We start from the raw sequence: 17,358 nt of genomic DNA, 5'->3' as shown, positions 1-17,358 counted from the left end.
CATTTCCCCAATTAGATTAATAGGGGACGACTTGAGGATTTAAAATGGGTATGGTGGGGGACGATAGTGAAAGTAAGATAAATATCTTAGGGATTGGCATAGCCGGTGCTAATTTGGATTCAACCTACGATATTCAAAGTGCTACGGTTCATCCGCATACGAATTAGCTAGAAACGAATGTCAGTGAAAGAATTATATATCACTAATCGTGATAAAAGTTTTGACTAGCTCTGTAACTTTGCTTGATCGGTAGGGCTTACGTATTTATATTGGCGCCGCTTTACTTAAATTAAGTATGTAATTTATTAACATAGCCTATGATAAAACTGCTCCTAAACTTGCATTCTTCTGTAGCATCGCCTACAGACCAACGGCGGTCAGCTCGCCGTCCGTTTGAGCTTAAATGCTACTTGCCAATACCACCAATTACGGAAATTTGACAATATTTGTGATGAGTGGGGCGATCCATTACCGGAGAAACACGCTTCCACCTGGGTATGTTCCTGTTTGTTTGGGGTCTGAATGAGCTCGATGCTTATCAAGATCTGAAAATAGCTTGCCAACATGAATTCACCTAACAGGGTATAGTGGGGGAAATGGTCCCCATTTCCCCCAATTTGGGAGGCCTGCCTAATATGAAGTTCTTAGAAGTTCTAACGGGATACGATGGCTACATGTGCACTTGAAGGTTGACAAGGGCGAAACCCCGCTACTTGAGTATAATCTCATACTACCTTCGTAAAAGCCCCCACAGCACTTCTAAACTCCTCCCTTTACCAAAGCTGGTGGATCTTACTGACTCCTCATCGTCTCAGTCCCCGATCTATACTGTGTAAGCCCAGATATAGTGTATTTGCGCTGCTGACTTTGGGGATCTCATTGTCATTTGGCAGGCCATGGTTTCATTCGCTAACACACGTTTGGTTGTGCGCGAGCGAATTAAGTGTTAGCTGCCCGCACGAATGCTTGACCTCAATCGGACACGGCATTCCGCAGGACAAAAATATCTGTTAACTTGAGTTCACTATAGTGTACCACCTTTTCGTCGTATCGCACAATTTGTGGTACAATAATACTTTAATCAAGTCAAACAAGCGAAAGTCCTAATCTTAACTTTTTTGAGGTCCTAATTTGACTCATATTAGGATTTAGGACTAAAGTCCTAACCTGACGCACCCCGTGAATGTGGTTTCTTCTGTATCTGAATCTGAAAAGGGAGTCAAAGTTCGAAGCATCTCATTGGCTCAAATATTATTCTGAATTCGGTATCTGTCTGCAAGGGGAACGTTTGGCTATGGCCATAATTGAGGTGTTGTTTCGGGGGACGCATGATACAGTATGCATGCATCAACAAACTAGGATATTGTGCCTAATACCCATTTGGACTTGAAATCGGCACTTTGGGAATCTTTAAATAGGCACCATACAAAGATCTACGTATCAGTATGGTAAGTGAAGCATATGATTTAGAGAATGTGTTCTACAAGTCGCTACCAGCCCTTGTTCAGGTGCCAGCACACGTTCTTAGTGTTTCCCAGGCTAGGGTTTCTAGTTTGGACCAAGCATTTTCAGGACGTGTGCTACGGCTTGTCCAAGTGGGTTCTGTAGTGATTAGTGTGCTGGCCACCCGTTCATTTTGTTTTCGCACGAGATGAAGGCACATCGTCGCCGCAATGCCACACAATTTCCCTATGCTATTGATGAGATGGTAGCATGCGAATAAGTGCGCAATGACCTCAATGGGATTATTAGTTCAAAGCGCTATTCTAGCCAGGGCCTCAACAGTGTTTGTGTTCCTGGCAAGAGACATATTCATGGGACCGAGTGTTAATCGTTGTCACACCGGGACTAATTCACGGGTAGTCCCGAGACTGCGTCGATCAAGAATTTCAGTCTGTGTGGTGGTGATGCCAGGTCCACCAAGCTAGAGAGCTGTTGTTACCCATAATATCTGATAAATTGCATGATGCGCAACAGAGCGCAGGTACAGTGTAGCTGTTCCTTGTTGGTACGGTGGTATCCATAAGCCAATGTAAGGTTACGAAGATTTGATAATAAGTCAACTGCCAGATTACATGTAGTTGATTTATTATTCTGGGATAGCAGTAACCCCGGAGGGAGTGCTGTGGCCAGCCCAACACAGATTAATTAGGCGGCACCTCGGTACCTGAAGCCGGTATTACTGAAGCCGAACACCTGGCCCCGGTAACTGAATATAGCCTGTCCGAGACAAGCTGGAGAGCATTTCGAAAATTCCGTAGTCGTTGCATTTGGACACGAGTGCTGCGAGGAATCATTGCCGAGATCAGCGCTGCTCGCTGGTCTTCGGCACCACGTCGCTGATGAGCGATATTCTTAGCTTACGCTTGTTACCGTAGCTCAGCGATAGGTGCCTCAGCAGCAGCAAGCCGACCCCGAGACGGGTAGGCCGACGGTCGGCCTCTGTGACGTGGTCACGATACTTGGGAGCTGGGACTCCCACTAAGCCAACGTGTACTAATCAGCGTAGATGCAAAATGCAAAGTAAACTACCTTAGCTAGTTTGTGAGCGCTCTCTCCTGCCGTTGCGGCAGCCCAGGTAGAGCTGTAGGTGCAGTTACTGGATACAGATTAGTCCAACATGAATCCTTGCGTGTCTTGCCTGTATTCCCGTCCATGATGCCCGCTCAGATCTGCCTCACTATGGTTGTTCAGGGAGGTCACCACTAGTCCTGCTGCGGGTTGGATATGCTTGTTGCGGATGCGATGTGCAAGCTCTGCATGCCATCATCACACTGCCCCCCAAGCTTACCAACACCGCTGCAGGTTTCGACGTTTCATTGCTCCAGTCGATCTGCCTCGTCGCATGTGGTCCAGAGATGGTTCACCAACTTCAACGCGTTGAAGTGTTACAGGTTGCTCTTCGGAAGATTTGCAATGATTCACCACTAGCCAATCATATGCCATTATCTGGGATTTTGCCCAATCACTGGACCCAAAATGGTTGAACTCCAATTGCATTGCTGTACTGGTTCACAAGTACTTCAGACTTCATACGCATTGTATTCCATGTTATCCACGCACGTTCCCATTGCCATGGAGGCCAACTCAATGTGGGGCGTGACCAAGACTCGACGCGCGGGAGGCTGGAGCAGCTCCACAGATCCTCTGTGGACGCTGGTATTCCATGCGCTGTGCCCGAAGGCCAACAGTGCACGTTGTGTCTTCCGGGTGCAGCGCACTTGAGCGACCGCGACCTAAACGGGTACACGACGATTCGTGTACCTGAGAGTCTCAAGGATCTCCGTGCCAAGTTCTTGGCACGCGAGGAACGCGACGATCGTGGGACCTCGGGCGCTGTAGGTGACCACAGCGCTCGCACTACCTTCGCGTCGGCAGTGCGTGGTGAGCTTCGTACGCCCTCACCATTTCCGGAACGTCCTGCAGCAGGACGTCCCGTGGCTCCCATGTATCTTGGTGGGGCGGAAACCCTCTCCAACGAATACGATAACGAACCGGCTGCCGGTTCGTTTTCGGGATACTATGGTTCACAATACGCTCAACAATCCAGCGTGTTGAGCCGCGGGCGTCGCGGATCGGAAGCGGCGGTGGTGGGAACACGCCCCGGGTATGGTCAACTTGGGGTTAACCTTGGTCCGACGCTCGAGGAGCGGGTCGCTGCTGTGGAGCAGCATCAGAGCCGGGAGTTCGCCGCTCTGAAGCAGGAGGTGGCGATCCTGAGGGCTCAAGTCGCTCAGGCCTCGCAGACCGCGTCGGACATCTCTGTCGACGTGGGAGGTCGCGTCGCACGCTTGGCCCAGCGCGTTCACGCGCTGGAGCAGAGGTTCGCTCCCGCTGGGGCTTCCGCTTCGGGCCAGCCGAGCTAGGTGGCTCGTGCTGCCGGTATGGCTTCAGCCGCCCGACGTAAAAGGTCGGATGGAGGCGCATGCTAGATGGAATATCTAGCGTGTAGGCGTTGCCATGCCGTGCCAACACCGTGAACGGCCCGATGAAGCGCGGAGCGAGCTTGCTCGCCCCGAAGTCGGAAACTGCATGTTTAGGCAGGTTTTGAGTTGCTAACAAAACCAATGAACCCTTCTTGAATTCATTAGTGTTGCCCCTACCAACATTGTCTGCGTTCAGCTTCTGTCGGTCGACAGAAGCTGCGATAGCGTCTTGTACAAACCGAATGACGGCTTGTCTGCGCTGCACGAAGTTGATTGCGTCCGAGCTGAACTCGTTCAGCTCGTTTCTAGCAGTAGGCCCGGCCTCTGCGTTCGTCTTCGCGGTGTCTGTGCCCTGCACAGACCCGTTCTTCTTCTTCTTCTTCTTCTTCTTGCTCTTGTCGACATCTGTGCCCTGCACAGACGCGTGCTTCTTCTTCTTCTTGCGCGTAGTCGCGGCTGACACTGTGCAAGTGTCAGCGGCATTCTGCGGCTGCTGCGTTGCAGTCGTAGATCCTCCCCCACTTAAGGAAGGAGCCACCATCCTGAGTAGACTCGGGAGGCGTGGGTGCCTGATGGCATTCACGTAGAACGGTGTATGCCCGGTCGAGGCATGTACCGAGTTGTTGATGGCAAACTCTGCCATCGGCAGGCACTCGCTCCAGTGTTGGAACGAGTGAGCGTAGCTCTTAAGCACGTCTACGAGCACGCGGTTCACGCGCTCGGTCTGCCCGTCCGTCTGCGGATGATCCGCAGTCGACATCGAAAGTTGACTTTAAGAAGTGTAAGCACTTCTTGCCAAAGGTGTGCAGTGAAGCGCGGGTCTCGATCCGACACAATGTCGATCGGCATGCCATGGTGTTTGAACACCATGTCAACGAACAGACGCGCCGTCTGCTTCGCAGTCACTTCAGCGGGTACCGCAGCAAGATGTACCATCTTGCTCAAGCGGTCAACAAAGACCACAACGCCCGTGTTCCCCTGGCTGTCGGGGGGAAGACCGAGCACGAAGTCCAAAGACATGGACTGCCAACACTCCCGTGGAGTTGGTAGTGACTGCAAGGGAGCCTGCGCGAAAGGCGCAGGCTTCATACGTTGACAAACCTCGCAAGCACGGACGTACTTGCGCACCCATTTATACTGGTGGGCTCAGTAGAAGTCTCGCGTGAGAAAAAGGTATGTCTTCTCACGGCCCGGATGCCCCGCAGTCGGTGCATCGTGATACTCGTACATGATCCTGAGTCGCAGGTCATGGTCAGTGGCCACGACAACGCGGTCCGAGTTGTCGTCGACTGCACTGTAGAGTAATAACCCGTCGTGCACCCGATAACGGTGTGCACGAGCACGAAGATGCTTCGGCAGCTTCTGACGAGCTTTGTCAGAAGGCGCTGAGCCGTAGGCCAGCAAGAGCTTCGCATCCGCGTCGTGCGCGTACGCGACCTTCACGTCGTCCAACAGTGACGACGTTGGGGTGCTCGATCGCATGGCGTCAATGGCATTGACGTCGGCATCAGTCGTGGCGTAGTCAGGTCGACGCGAGAGCGCGTCGGCCACCACATTGAGTCTTCCGGGTTTGTACTCAACCCGGAAGTTATACTCTGCGAAGAATGAGAGCAATCTCGCCATCCGTTGCGAGATGTGCGGCGACTTCACAGCCGTCCGCAACGACGCGTGGTCTGTGTAGACCACGAACGGTTTGCTTCCGAGTAGATACACTCGGAACTTCGCGAGGGCGTACTTCATGGCAAGGAGTTCCTTGTCATGTACCGGGTAGTTGCGCTCAGCTGGCTTCAGCTGACGCGATTAGTAGTAGACGACACGATCACGGCCCTCGTGATCGTGCTGCATCAACGCACATCCGATTGCGAAGTCGGATGCGTCACACACAACGTGGAACGGGCGATCTTGGTCGGCCACCGCCAAGATCGGCGCCTCAGTCAAGCCCCGCTTGACTGCATCGAAGGCCTGCTGACACTCAGCAGTCCAAACCCACTCGGCGTCCTTCTTCAGGAGCTGTGACAGCGGGCGTATCATGCCCGCGTAGTCCTTCACGTACTTGCACAAGTACGTGACCAAGCCAAGAAACTGCCGCAGTTCCTTGACGTTCGACGGCGTCGGCCACTCATTGATCACTCTGACCTTCTCAGGGTCAGGGCGGACACCGTTCTTCCCAACGAGACACCCGAGCACGGGTATCTCGCTCGCCCGGAAGATGCACTTCTTCAGGTTCGCATAGAGCTTGTGCTTGCGCATGAGCGCAAGCAGCTTCCGGAAATGCACCTTGTGCATCCCGACGTCGCTCATCCCGTCCGCAGCCCGGCTGTGGACGAACACATCGTCGAAGTAGCTCGGTGCGAAGTCGCGCACCGAGCGCAAAAACGAGTGTGTCACGCACCTGTTGAAGGTCGCAGGGGCGTTCTTCAGACCCTGCGGCATCACTAGCCACTCCCAGAGCATGGCCGCTCGGCATGCTCACTGCCGTGAGAGGGATATCGCTCTCACGCATGAGGATCTGATAGAACCCATCGCGCAGATCAAGAGCACTGTAGATAGTGCTCCTGGCCATCGAATCGATGATAACATCTTGTCGCGGTATCGGTGTCTGCGCCGGTATCGTCGCATCGTTCAGCTTGTTATACGCATGAACGATGCGCCAGCCGCCCTGTGGCTTCTTGACACAGAACGTCGGAGCACTGTGCGGGGATTTCGATTCCCGCACTTGTCCAGCTTTGCGACGACTTTCAAAGAAGTCGTCGATCGCTTTGACTTGCTCTCGCGGCAGTGGCCACTGCCGCGTGACACAGTACTTCGTGCCCGGCACGAGATTAATCTCGTGCTGGATTCCCTTGTCCTGCGGAAGCTCCGCAGGAATCTCTTCCGGAAGTACGTCCGCGTACTCCCGTAAGATCTCGTAGTAGGGACTCGTTTTCAACGAGCCCCAGCTCTGCTCTTTAAAGCGCTCCTTCTTCGTCTTCGCACTGAGAGTGTCCTCGCTCTCAGTGGTGGTCTCCATGAAGAACTGCCTCAGTTCTTCTCGCTCTTCGTTCTCCCGGCGTCCGAGAGAATGCATATTTGCTCGATGCGTCCATCGTGCAAGTCACGCGCGAAGCGCTTCCAGCTCATGACTGGAAGCGAAGTCAACTCCGACGCTTGCGTCGGAGGGTTAGCGAGGGTCATCTCCCTGTACCGGAACCCGGCACAGGTACGCGTCAAGACGTTCAACGTCTCAACGTCCGGCTTCTCAGCCTCCGTCTGCCCGGCAGACATTCCTTGTAGCGTCTCGGCCCCAGGCCGAGACTTGCGCAGCGACCTTCGCATGCGCCGTCTTCTTGTTTTGCGGAGCCCGGCTCCGCTTGGTTCTTGACCTCGTCCAGGCCCAGCCATGGACGAGTGTTCTTCTTTAGTACCGCCAGCGGGTTCATCCCGCGGGCGAGCGACTTCAAGCCCGGCTTGGTCGCCCGGCTCTTCGTCGTGTAGCCCGGCTGCACGACAGCATGCAAGTTTTTCCGGTGCGGAACGTTTGCAACCGTCCGCACCGCCTGCAGCGTCGGCTACACGCCATCTTCACCTCGACGCCTGTTATTGGCGGAGCCCTCCATTACGGAGGGTGCGTCGGCTCCCCGAGCCGACGAATCAAATTCACCCAAGCCATCGACTCCCGGAGTCGACGGCGTTACGTCACCTTGGCTCTTAGTTTTGGCCAGACCTGATCCAATCAGATTCGCGTTAGCCTCCACGGCTGAGGCGTGTGACTCGTCTGCGTCATCCGTGCCCCTTGAGGTCGGAGATTCTTCCTGATTCGCTGAAAAGCGGGTGTCGATCTCCGAGATCAACACATTTTCTCCTTCAGCCGTCGGCGGCGACGCCGACGCTGGCTGTTCTTGCGCGCGTGCTCGCGCGCGCCCAGGGCGCTCCAGGACAGCGGCATTAGGCGCCGTCTCGAGTGGTGAGTCGCGCGTACCTGTCGGTGCGTGCGTAGCGGCAACAGGGCCATCGCTCACTGTTCCGCTGTCGCGACCGAAGCGCACGAGAGTGCGCTTCTCCCAATCGATGACCGGATCATGTCGTGCAAGCCACGGCATGCCCAATACAATGTCAAACTTATCGTCAAAATCCAGGACGATAAAGGTCTCGACACACTTTTGACTTCATACGTGAAGCGCACGCGTATCATGCGCTTCTCGGACTTCACGACGGCACCCGTTGCCAATCGTACTTCCAACATACTTCGAGGTATCTTTAAATCCTCGAAGTCAAGCCTTGATAGACTTCGCAGTCGAACAAAGTTCTTCGACGCGCCAGAATCTACCAAAGCACGGAGAGAGCCGCTTGCTCTCATCGAGTTCACATTCAGGATGACAAGGTCAGGCTTGTCATCTTGGTTCTTGCAGTGAGGATGAACCTCACTGGGGGCTGCCGCCCTCAGTGTCGCGTGTCCAAGGTCGACACGCGGAACTGCATTACCAGTAGGGCGCCCCGCGCCTACTGGCGTCCAGCGTTTTTTGTTTGGTTGCGACGGTGCCCGGCACCGCCGCGATAGCCACCCTGCTGGTGCACGGGGGCCGTGCACTCCCGAGCAAAGTGACCGATTCTACCGCATCGGTAGCATTGCACATTGTTTCCTTGCGACTGCTGGGGCCCAGCAGTTGCAGCACTCGAGAGGTCCATGGGTTCTGGGCCTCCCGTCCTCACTACCGGGCGTGGCTGTGGCCTCGGCACATGTGCATGCAGCTTAGCCTACCGCAGGCTAAACTCCTCCTGTATTGCAAGAGTAATAGCAGCTTCGAGAGTACTCGGGTACTCACGGAAGAGATAGGTCTTCACAGGCCCATCTCTCAGCCCCTTCATGAACGTGACGACCTTGGTCGCCTCGTTGATCGGATTGGTCACGATGTTCGAGACCAAGCACCGTGCTCTCTGAGCGTAAGCATGGACATCATGCTTGCCCTGCTGCAGGTCGAGGAACTCCGCCCTCGACCGGAACTCGTTTTGCGGGGGCTCAAACGCTTGTCTGAGCTCCTCCTTGAAACCCTCGTACGTGCTAAAGCACGTAGGTTCCGAGAGTCGGCGTCCATACGCCCAACTTCTAGCACGTCCGCCAAGACATGACATGGCGAACGCGACCTTCGACAACGGGTTGACGATGCGTCGAGCCGCAATGGCAGTGTCGAGTTCGACAAGCCAACGGAGGAGAGGCTCGCCCTCTCTTCCAACGTAATTGCTCACGCTGAGCTTCAGCGATTGCGCGCGCGGTGTCGTCCCCGACGACACCGTGGTAGACGAAGTAGCATCTCGCTGCTCCCTCATGATGAATCCCAGAGCAACACCATGTTGCTCTGTCAGCGTTAGCGTACGCAGCATCGTAGCTACAGCCGCCTCACCAATGACTGTTGACAGTCGTTGGAGACCTTCCCACTCTGGGTCCGACAGGTGGGGACAGTCAGCGCGTGCAATGTGAGTTGCAGGCATAGTGGATCTCTCCATGGACACCTCCGTATTCATGGGAAGGTTCTCAGCTCCGCGTTCGTGCGGTGACGTACGAACTCAGGTAGTCGGTCGTTGGACGGACTACAAAGTGCTACCAGGTGTAATGGGCCTACTTTGGCTCACTACTTTACCTTACACGTGTGCGCGTGTATGTGAGGAAGCGTAGCTTAGTTTAACGTAGAGTTAGTTATACTCGGGCCTCCGAGTATAGATTAATCTAAAAAAAAAATAAACGATCCAAATAATGTTTTGGGTTAAAATGAGAACGGCTATTTGTGTTTTATGTTTCTGAGTTCCTCTAAATGTAATATCCTAAACTAGGAATCTGCCAACGGCTGGTTGGCAGAATTCCAATGCTATGCATGTCGCTCATTGGCTAAAAGATGTTGCTTTCAGCCAATAGGAATCCTAAGTCTCTATGGACCACCCGTCGTGGTGATCCTAAATGTATGTAGCCTTTGGTGTGTCTACACCAAGGTCGAGAAAGTCTTTCGAACCTCTAACAGACGTCGTATCTGTTAGAGTTACAAGTGACTGTAGCCACTTGTGCGTGTAACCCTGTTACAAGAACTACTAGATCCACTCATTCCGTCGCCGCTACAATGACCACTGCCACCACCCTCCTCCCGTTACGTTCGCCACTATGCCTTCAAGCTTCGCGCCAAGTGCTAGCTCGACCTCCCTCTTCTCTGTGCATTTGGCACGCCAATGAAGCTCTCATACATGACAGCGCATTCCGCTGCAGCCGTAACTGCCGAATTACGAGATGGAGCTGGGTCGACCAGGCAATCGTAACAGACCAATATACCGTAGGAAGTATTTTAAACGAGAGCTATGCGTAGACTGGGATAGCTAAAGAATTTTGTGTAAGCCGGTCGTGCCGCTTGCCATCGCCAAAGCGACAATTCTGCGAAAATTACGAAAAACAACAATTTTCCTAGCTGTGGGGTACGTTCAATATATATATTTTAGCGAACCAAGGGTCTGGTGATAGTGATAAGCGCTGCAGCGTGCTGTAAAAAACGAAGCGTTAACGTCCTGGCCGAGCTCGTCACTGACCGGTAACACCTGCGAGAATTCAGCACGTTGTAGAAGGTCTATGTTACTCACAAGGTTGCTACGGTTTGGCTGGGAGATCATTTTTTCTACTAGTATTTGTTTTATCCTGAAAGTGCAAGTTCTGCATTGGTTGTTCTCAGACAGATAGTTTAGAAGAAATATTCTCAGATGCAGTATGCCGATGTGACACAATCTAAAACTGTAAGTAGAGTGAATATGTGTGCCTCTAATACGCGTTTGTATAGAACCCGTTTTATACTTTAGTGTCCACGAACTGCGTATGCAACTTGCGCGATGGGGTTTAAGCCTCAACTGTATGGACGGTTCTAATAGTCGATGGCAGACAGATGCTGCGGCTGCGAAAAGATGGTGGTTTTGCCGGCACAAGCTTTGATATAGTATTTCAAACACCACCGTCATGGATCAATCAGGAACCGGACGATGTCATTCGATACTTTCGCTTCGCTCCTTGAACTCAGGACGTCAGAGAGCATGTCTGTGTTTTCGCACAAGAGAAGCTACAATAGTTAGTTTAAATCATTTGCTCTTGTACTGTAGATGGACGAGCTGCCACAACAGATCGACCAATAGTTTCATTTTTGCTGTCTTTTGAGAGGCTGTGATGATGGCATGCAGAGCTTGGACATCGCATCCGCAACAAGCATATCCAATCCGCAGCAGGACTAGTAGTGACCTCCCTGAACAACCATAGTGAGGCGGATCCGAGCGGGTATCATGGACGGGAATACAGGCAAGACACGCAAGGATTCGTGCTGGAGTAATATGTATCCAGTAACTGCACCTACAGTTCTACCTGGGCTGCCGCGACGGCAGGATAGCGCTCACAAACTAGCTAAGGTAGTTTACTTTGCATTTTGCATCTACGCTGATAAGTACACGTTGGCTTAGTGGGAGTCCCAGCTCCCAAGTATCGTGACCACGTCACAAAGTTAACTTTAGTATCGTGTACGCGATGAGAACGAGCAGTGGACGATCGACTCAAGGTGGCCAGGTGGACTCCAGCGGTACCATGGAGAACCAATCGACTGATGAGGCAACTCGAGAACGGGCACTTCGACGAGCAGCTTCGCGGCTGCAATTCCGGTGATATCGTCTTCTCCCATGTCACCCTACGTCACGGACATCTCGCACCCGGCTTCGGTCAAGTGGACGCGAGAGAGAAGTGAGTATGAAGGTGCCGTTGAAGCTCGCCGTGCGGCTACGGGATAAGACAAGGGTAAAGCGTTGAGAAGTGGCAAGAACGCCTTCAACAGGAACTTGTTGGAGACTCTCTGCAAGTTCGAGTGGAATACGACCGTGGAAGCGATCACTGACGAGCAGATTGTTGCTGAGCTCGACAAGATTGTCGGAAATGTCATGAATGATGCTGTGATGGACGTTGACTAGATTTTTGGCAACAAGTTGAAGATGGACCTACGTGAGCGTGATGTGAAAGCGAGAGTGATTAACTACTTCATGCTTTGTGACGAAATCATCTTGCAGCATGGGCTGGCAAACACTTTTGCAACTACGACGGGAATGAAAGAAAAGTGCCGATTGTTGAAACAATATCTCGAGCCTGCAGCGCTGAGGGATGCAGTAGATGCGCATCATCCATTGGTGGAGGGTCTCGGCGGGTCAAAATAAACCGCCTGCCGAGGCCTCCAAAGTTTCATAGTGGGTACGCTTTATGCCCAGTAGGAGTTCGTATTTAGGACGAAGTTTCGTCCGATTGTATGATCAGCTCGAAAGCTCGGTCCACACTTGATATTTGTATAGACCATAGGGATTAGCTATAGGAGAGGCCTGACAGCCTCTCATCATTAAACAGAGCAGAATTTTCCCCCCAAGCCACACAAGGGTCAAGTCCGTCTACGGTAAGTCGCTAAGCTTAGCGTAGGGTCTGGATACACTCGGCTGCACGGGTATGCCTGCCGGTGAGCATAAGGTGCATTGACCGAGTGTTCATCCTGGTAAGGCCAAGAGTGGGTAGGTGGCCGAGTGTTGGGAGGTATTAGAGACCTCTGTGTACAGTTGTACGTTTGACTGGGTGTGAGGCAAGGACCCCCCAGTGTATTTGACTTCTAGCCGAGGCTTCGCCCCGGCGCCCCTGTAAGAGGCTTCGATTGGCCTGGTACCCTTCCTTTCTGAGGGACCACAGAGGTTTAGTGCGAAAGCACGTATTACACATTGCATCCTAGCCGTAGCTCGTGGCTGAGGGTGCTCTTATATTTTAACGAAGAGTAAACCTACCTGACCCGCAACACACAGGGAGGAACATTCCAGCCCGTATAAGGGATCGTACCTGGTCTTCAGGTTTATTATCCCGACAATCTATCGCCGACTCTTCGGAGACAGCGTGTGTTGTTGGTAGGGCTCGTCCTAGAGACTTTGGTTGATAGGGCGAGGACTCGTAAACTCGTGTTTTCCTACACGACAACTGGTGCCGCGACCCGGGACTGGTGTGACCGATTGTGTGTTGTGGTCTGTGTAGGTTTGGCCCAACGAGCATTGAGGAGAGAAGAAGAAGTGAAGAAGAGAAGAAGAAACAAGAACAAGAACAAGATGGCGAATGGATCCAAGTCAGCGGTACCAGCTACGCCGGTGAAGTCGGGACGAGGATCGGCCGAAGGTTCGTCAACGATCGCGAGTGACTTAACGTCTCCGTTGTCGACGATCTCCGAAAGGTCGGCCAGTTTCGAAGAGTCGGTCGACGAAGATTCGGACGCCAAGGATGACATGATGATGGACTATGATGACCTGGAGGAGATGACTCCAGCGACGACGCAATGCTGTCCGCGGGACGTAGCGGAGGCTCGCGCTCCTTGGCCCGGAACCTCGTCGCGGAATTTGATGAAGTGGCGAAACCCGATCATGCGGATGACGACTTTGAGGATGGCACCGAGACCTCGGCTTCGAGGGCTCTGGTGCATGTTACTAAAGGTCCTCAAGAATCCCGCGGAAGTCGGCCCGCTATGAACAGCAGCGCTCGAGCTGCGAACAAGGTGCTCGGCAGAATGCTCGAGCAGATGGTGGAGTCGAGCGAGTGGATATGGCAGTTCAATTTCGAGATGACGCGACAAGCGACTTGGGCTGAGCTGAAGGTGGAGTTGCAACATCGACCTCGGTTACTCAGGTGGCCGAGGACACGGTGTCCCTCCTACGAGCGATGGGCTGCGAGCCAAGGACTCGTCCATTCGAAGTCTCGATCAAGAGTTGGACGCCGGGACTCGCTGACAAGGAGCTATAAGTGGAAGAGGAAGCTTCGCCTGAGCTTCGGGGAGTCGGACCTGACTCTGGGACGCCCCCCGAGTGCTCGCCCCGCGAGGGAGCAAGCTGATCCTTCGAAGATCCCACTGCCGCAGACACCCAAGAAGTCTGCCGAGTGGTCAAACCTAAGTCAAGTGACGGACGGAGTGTTCTCCGCCAAGGCCGAAGGTTCGCCGTACTTCCAAGACTCGCACATGGTGACTCCTAAGTCGGCTAGTCGAGCCGACCGTATTGCGCGTGAGTCCGAAGGTTCGCGACGCAAGCAGAGCACGCAACGTAGCTCCACGCGACGCTCAAGCCGCCGGTTTACACCGCGCGATGACTCCTCGACCGACGAGGACGACAATGACAACATCGACTATGAAGATGGGTTTGACAGCCCGAGCGATGAGTTGGCCCATCAAGTGCCCGAAGTGAGCGAAATGGAGCGACTGAGTTCGACTCCTCAGCTCGAGATCGCCACACACCGGCCGCTTGCGCAGATCAAGAATTTCTCAGGGGCCCGCAATCGGAGTGAAAACTCTATGCAGTGGCTCCGAGCTTTCGTCTATGAGATGAAGGGAACGCAAACTCCGCCAAACGAGTGGTGCATGGCTTTCGAGCTGAGCCTTCGGGACGGTGCCCTTCACTGGTACCGTCAACTCCCGAAGAGGACTAAGCGTCAGTGGAAGCGACTGAGCGATGCGTTTACCAAGTATTTCTGCTCGCAGTTTAGCCAGCCTGCGAAGGCTCGCTACTACTCTGCGAAGCGCGAGTCCTCGGAACACCTTTGTGACTACCTCAACCGACTGAACGGTTATGCTCGTAATGTTGCCCTTCTGTTCGAGAGTGGTGGCCGCGATGCGAAGGACCATGTGCAGCGGTTCCTCGAGACGTGCGGTGGCCGAAGCCTCGAATGCCGGCTTTGCCACGTCCGAGTGAAGGACATTCACGAACTCGAGGACATGATCAACGACATCTTGAAGTCTGAAGAGCGTGGGCAGTCGCGCGAGACCTCGTCTCACCACTCGCGCAGTCGAGACCAACTGCTTCGTCGTGATGACCGTCGCCACGAAGCTTCACGTGACAGTTACCGTCGCGACCGCGACCGTCGTTACGAACGTCGCCGCGAAGACTCTCGCCGCCGCGATGACTCGCGCCATGTTCCGCGCATCTCGCTAGCTGAAGCTTCGCTGTCAGACTTGGTCGCTGAACTGCAAGTCCGCGGTACCAAGGGTGGTAGAGCCGAGCGCTCGTCGCCACGTCGGACCTCGTACAGCGACAGCGAGAGTGACGCCATGACGCCAGTGATTACCCATACTCTGAGAGTGATCGGAGCGATGGTGGCTACAGTGGCGTTAGCAGCTCTGGTGAGGACGGAGCTCACGTTGCTGCTGCAATGAGCGCGAGCGACGCCAAGCAGCTGGAGGAACGTACGCGCGCCGAACACTTGCCCAATGAGATCAACTTGGAAGATTACGCTCATGAACTAGCTTTCCTGCCCGACCTTACAGAATCCTCGGTCACGGAACTGGACTACTCGGCTGAGAATGTCCGGCACCCGGAACTGAGTAGTGGACGGCAGGATCGCTTAGTGAAGGTTCTGAAGAAACATGAGAAGATCATAATATCTAGTGGCAATGCTCTACCACCGCCTGCGTACGGTGTAGTGTGCGACATCGATGTGCAGGGCCATGCGCCTATCAAGCAACGAGCCCGGAGAATTCCCCTCCGACACCTCAAGAACCTTTACGAGCTCTTGCGAGGTTTGCTCAAGGCAGGTCTGATCGCGTTCTCCAACAGCCCATGGTCGTCACCGATCGTGATTGTGCTGAAGAAGAATGGCGTAGATATCAGACTGTGCATTGATTACAAGATGGCGAACACAGTCACCGCTATCATGGAGTATGCAATGCCCCTTGTGGATGATCTGCTCACAGACCTGGAGAAGTATCTGTGGTACTGCTCGCTTGATGCGGCGAGTGGATTCTGGGCGATCATGATGACACAGAGGGCTCGTCAGATCTCTGCGTTTGTGTGTGCACTAGGTCCTTTCGAGTGGCTCAGAATGCCCTTTGGGCTTAAAAATGCACCTATGATCTATCAACGAATGCTCGACAATGCTCTGTGGGGCTTTGTTCAACTAAAGGGTGGATGGAAGCATTACGCGCGTCTGATGGCAGAAGCTGAAGCACGCGACCGTGAACTCGCCAACGCCTCGACTGAACAGTCACATGAAGAGTCGTCCGACCCGGACCAGTCGCCTACGAAGTTTGAAGCGGGACTTGGACTCGGATCGAGCGAAAGCTCGGTCTCGGAATTAGTCAACAGTCCTATTGCGGACATGTTTGCGAATGGAGAGCCCGACGAGTCTTCGTTGGTGCCGGGTTTCGAACGGCGTTCGTTCGTTGACGATATTTGCTTTGGTGGCGAGTCTTTCGATGCATGTCTAGCGACGCCCGATCGACTCCTCGCCCGGATCGAGGAATGTCGGATCAGCGTGAGCTTCACCAAGAGCATTTTTGTGCAGCCCAAGGTGGACTTCCTGTCTCACGAAGTGTCCCGGAGTGGTATTAGAGCGGACCCTAAGAAGTTGAAGGCTATCACCGAGCTGTCCTTCCCAAGGTCCAAGAGGGGAGTGCAAGCTTTACTTGGCGCTCTGAACTACTACAGCCGCTTCATACAGGACTTTGCTGTCTACGGTGCCGCGCTCTACCAGCTGCGAGACGAAGACTTCGCACCAGGGGGTGACCTCTCTGCAGCCAAGCGAAGCTTCGCGGCATTGCAACGAAAGGTCGGTGAGGCACCTGTCCTCCGACACTTCGACCGTGACCGAGAGGTCCATGTGATGCTGTTTCCAAATGAATGGGCCGTGAGCACCACGCTCATGCAGGAGCACGATGGCCTGATGCACCCGGTGCGTTTCTGCGGCCGAGTGCTCAAGGACGCCGAGATGAACTACCACCCGGCGGAAAAGGAAGTACTGGCTTTGCTGCAGCTGTTGAAGGTGTGTTACACCCAGCTGGCCGGTCGGACCATACATGTCTACACGCGGTTTTCGACGCTCGACTGGGTCCACAAGTCGAAGACACTCTTCGGACGCGCAACACAATTTGCCGTCTTACTGTATCCGTGGAGTCTAGTAGTGCACCGAGTCAAGGAAAAGGATTGCGCTTTCGCACAGCTTTTGCAGTCGACGATCACAAGCTTCGTTGACCTCGAAGACTCGTTGGCACCTGTGCCCCTCGAGCCAAAGGCTCGCCGAGTGTTCGGATGGATCCGCATTTGCTTTATGCACGGTTGCCACGTACCTACAGTGGCTACGTACTTTCGTTTGTTGGCTCGGCAAAGATCGAGAAGCATGGTGGCTACGGCAGTTGCGCCTGGATACTATGGCGACTTCCTGAATGGTGTGTAGTGATCGCTGCGAGTGCGTATCCCGAGACCACGACTCTAAACCTCGCTGAGTACACCGGAATGAACAACGGGGTCTCTGCCGCCCTAGAACATGGGGCCGAGGACTTAGTCATCGTCGGGGACTCGAGACTCGAAATCCAGCAATCCCTAGGGGTGATCGCTTGCCATAAGGAGTCGCTGATGGCACAACTGAACAAGCACAAGGAACCGACCGCGAGAATTC

At 53.8% G+C, this 17,358-nt stretch overlaps 3 protein-coding genes across 3 annotated transcripts; all 3 read left to right on the top strand.

The window, feature by feature from the left end:
- Positions 1–3,437: 3,437 nt before the first annotated feature.
- PHYSODRAFT_429565 (hypothetical protein) lies at positions 3,438–3,830 on the top strand (the record flags this gene model as incomplete). Its single annotated transcript, XM_009536522.1, has 2 exons — positions 3,438–3,587; positions 3,648–3,830. Coding segments are annotated over 2 exons (333 nt in total), but the record flags the coding sequence as incomplete, so codon positions are not given.
- Positions 3,831–11,591: 7,761 nt separating this feature from the next.
- Positions 11,592–12,116, top strand: PHYSODRAFT_318428 (hypothetical protein; the record flags this gene model as incomplete). The annotated part of the gene is made up of 3 exons (XM_009536521.1): positions 11,592–11,664; positions 11,701–11,843; positions 11,877–12,116. 3 exons carry the CDS (start codon positions 11,592–11,594, stop codon positions 12,114–12,116), a joined length of 456 nt encoding a protein of 151 aa, XP_009534816.1.
- Positions 12,117–13,933: 1,817 nt separating this feature from the next.
- Positions 13,934–15,121, top strand: PHYSODRAFT_521558 (hypothetical protein; the record flags this gene model as incomplete). The annotated part of the gene is made up of 1 exon (XM_009536520.1): positions 13,934–15,121. One exon carries the CDS (start codon positions 13,934–13,936, stop codon positions 15,119–15,121), a length of 1,188 nt encoding a protein of 395 aa, XP_009534815.1.
- Between the last annotated feature and the right edge of the window lie 2,237 nt (positions 15,122–17,358).

Source organism: Phytophthora sojae (assembly GCF_000149755.1).
Source record: "Phytophthora sojae unplaced genomic scaffold PHYSOscaffold_9, whole genome shotgun sequence".
Taxonomy (NCBI): Eukaryota; Oomycota; class Peronosporomycetes; order Peronosporales; family Peronosporaceae; genus Phytophthora; species Phytophthora sojae.
Note: the sequence above shows the minus strand (reverse complement) of the source record. Positions and strands in the feature narration are given on the sequence as shown.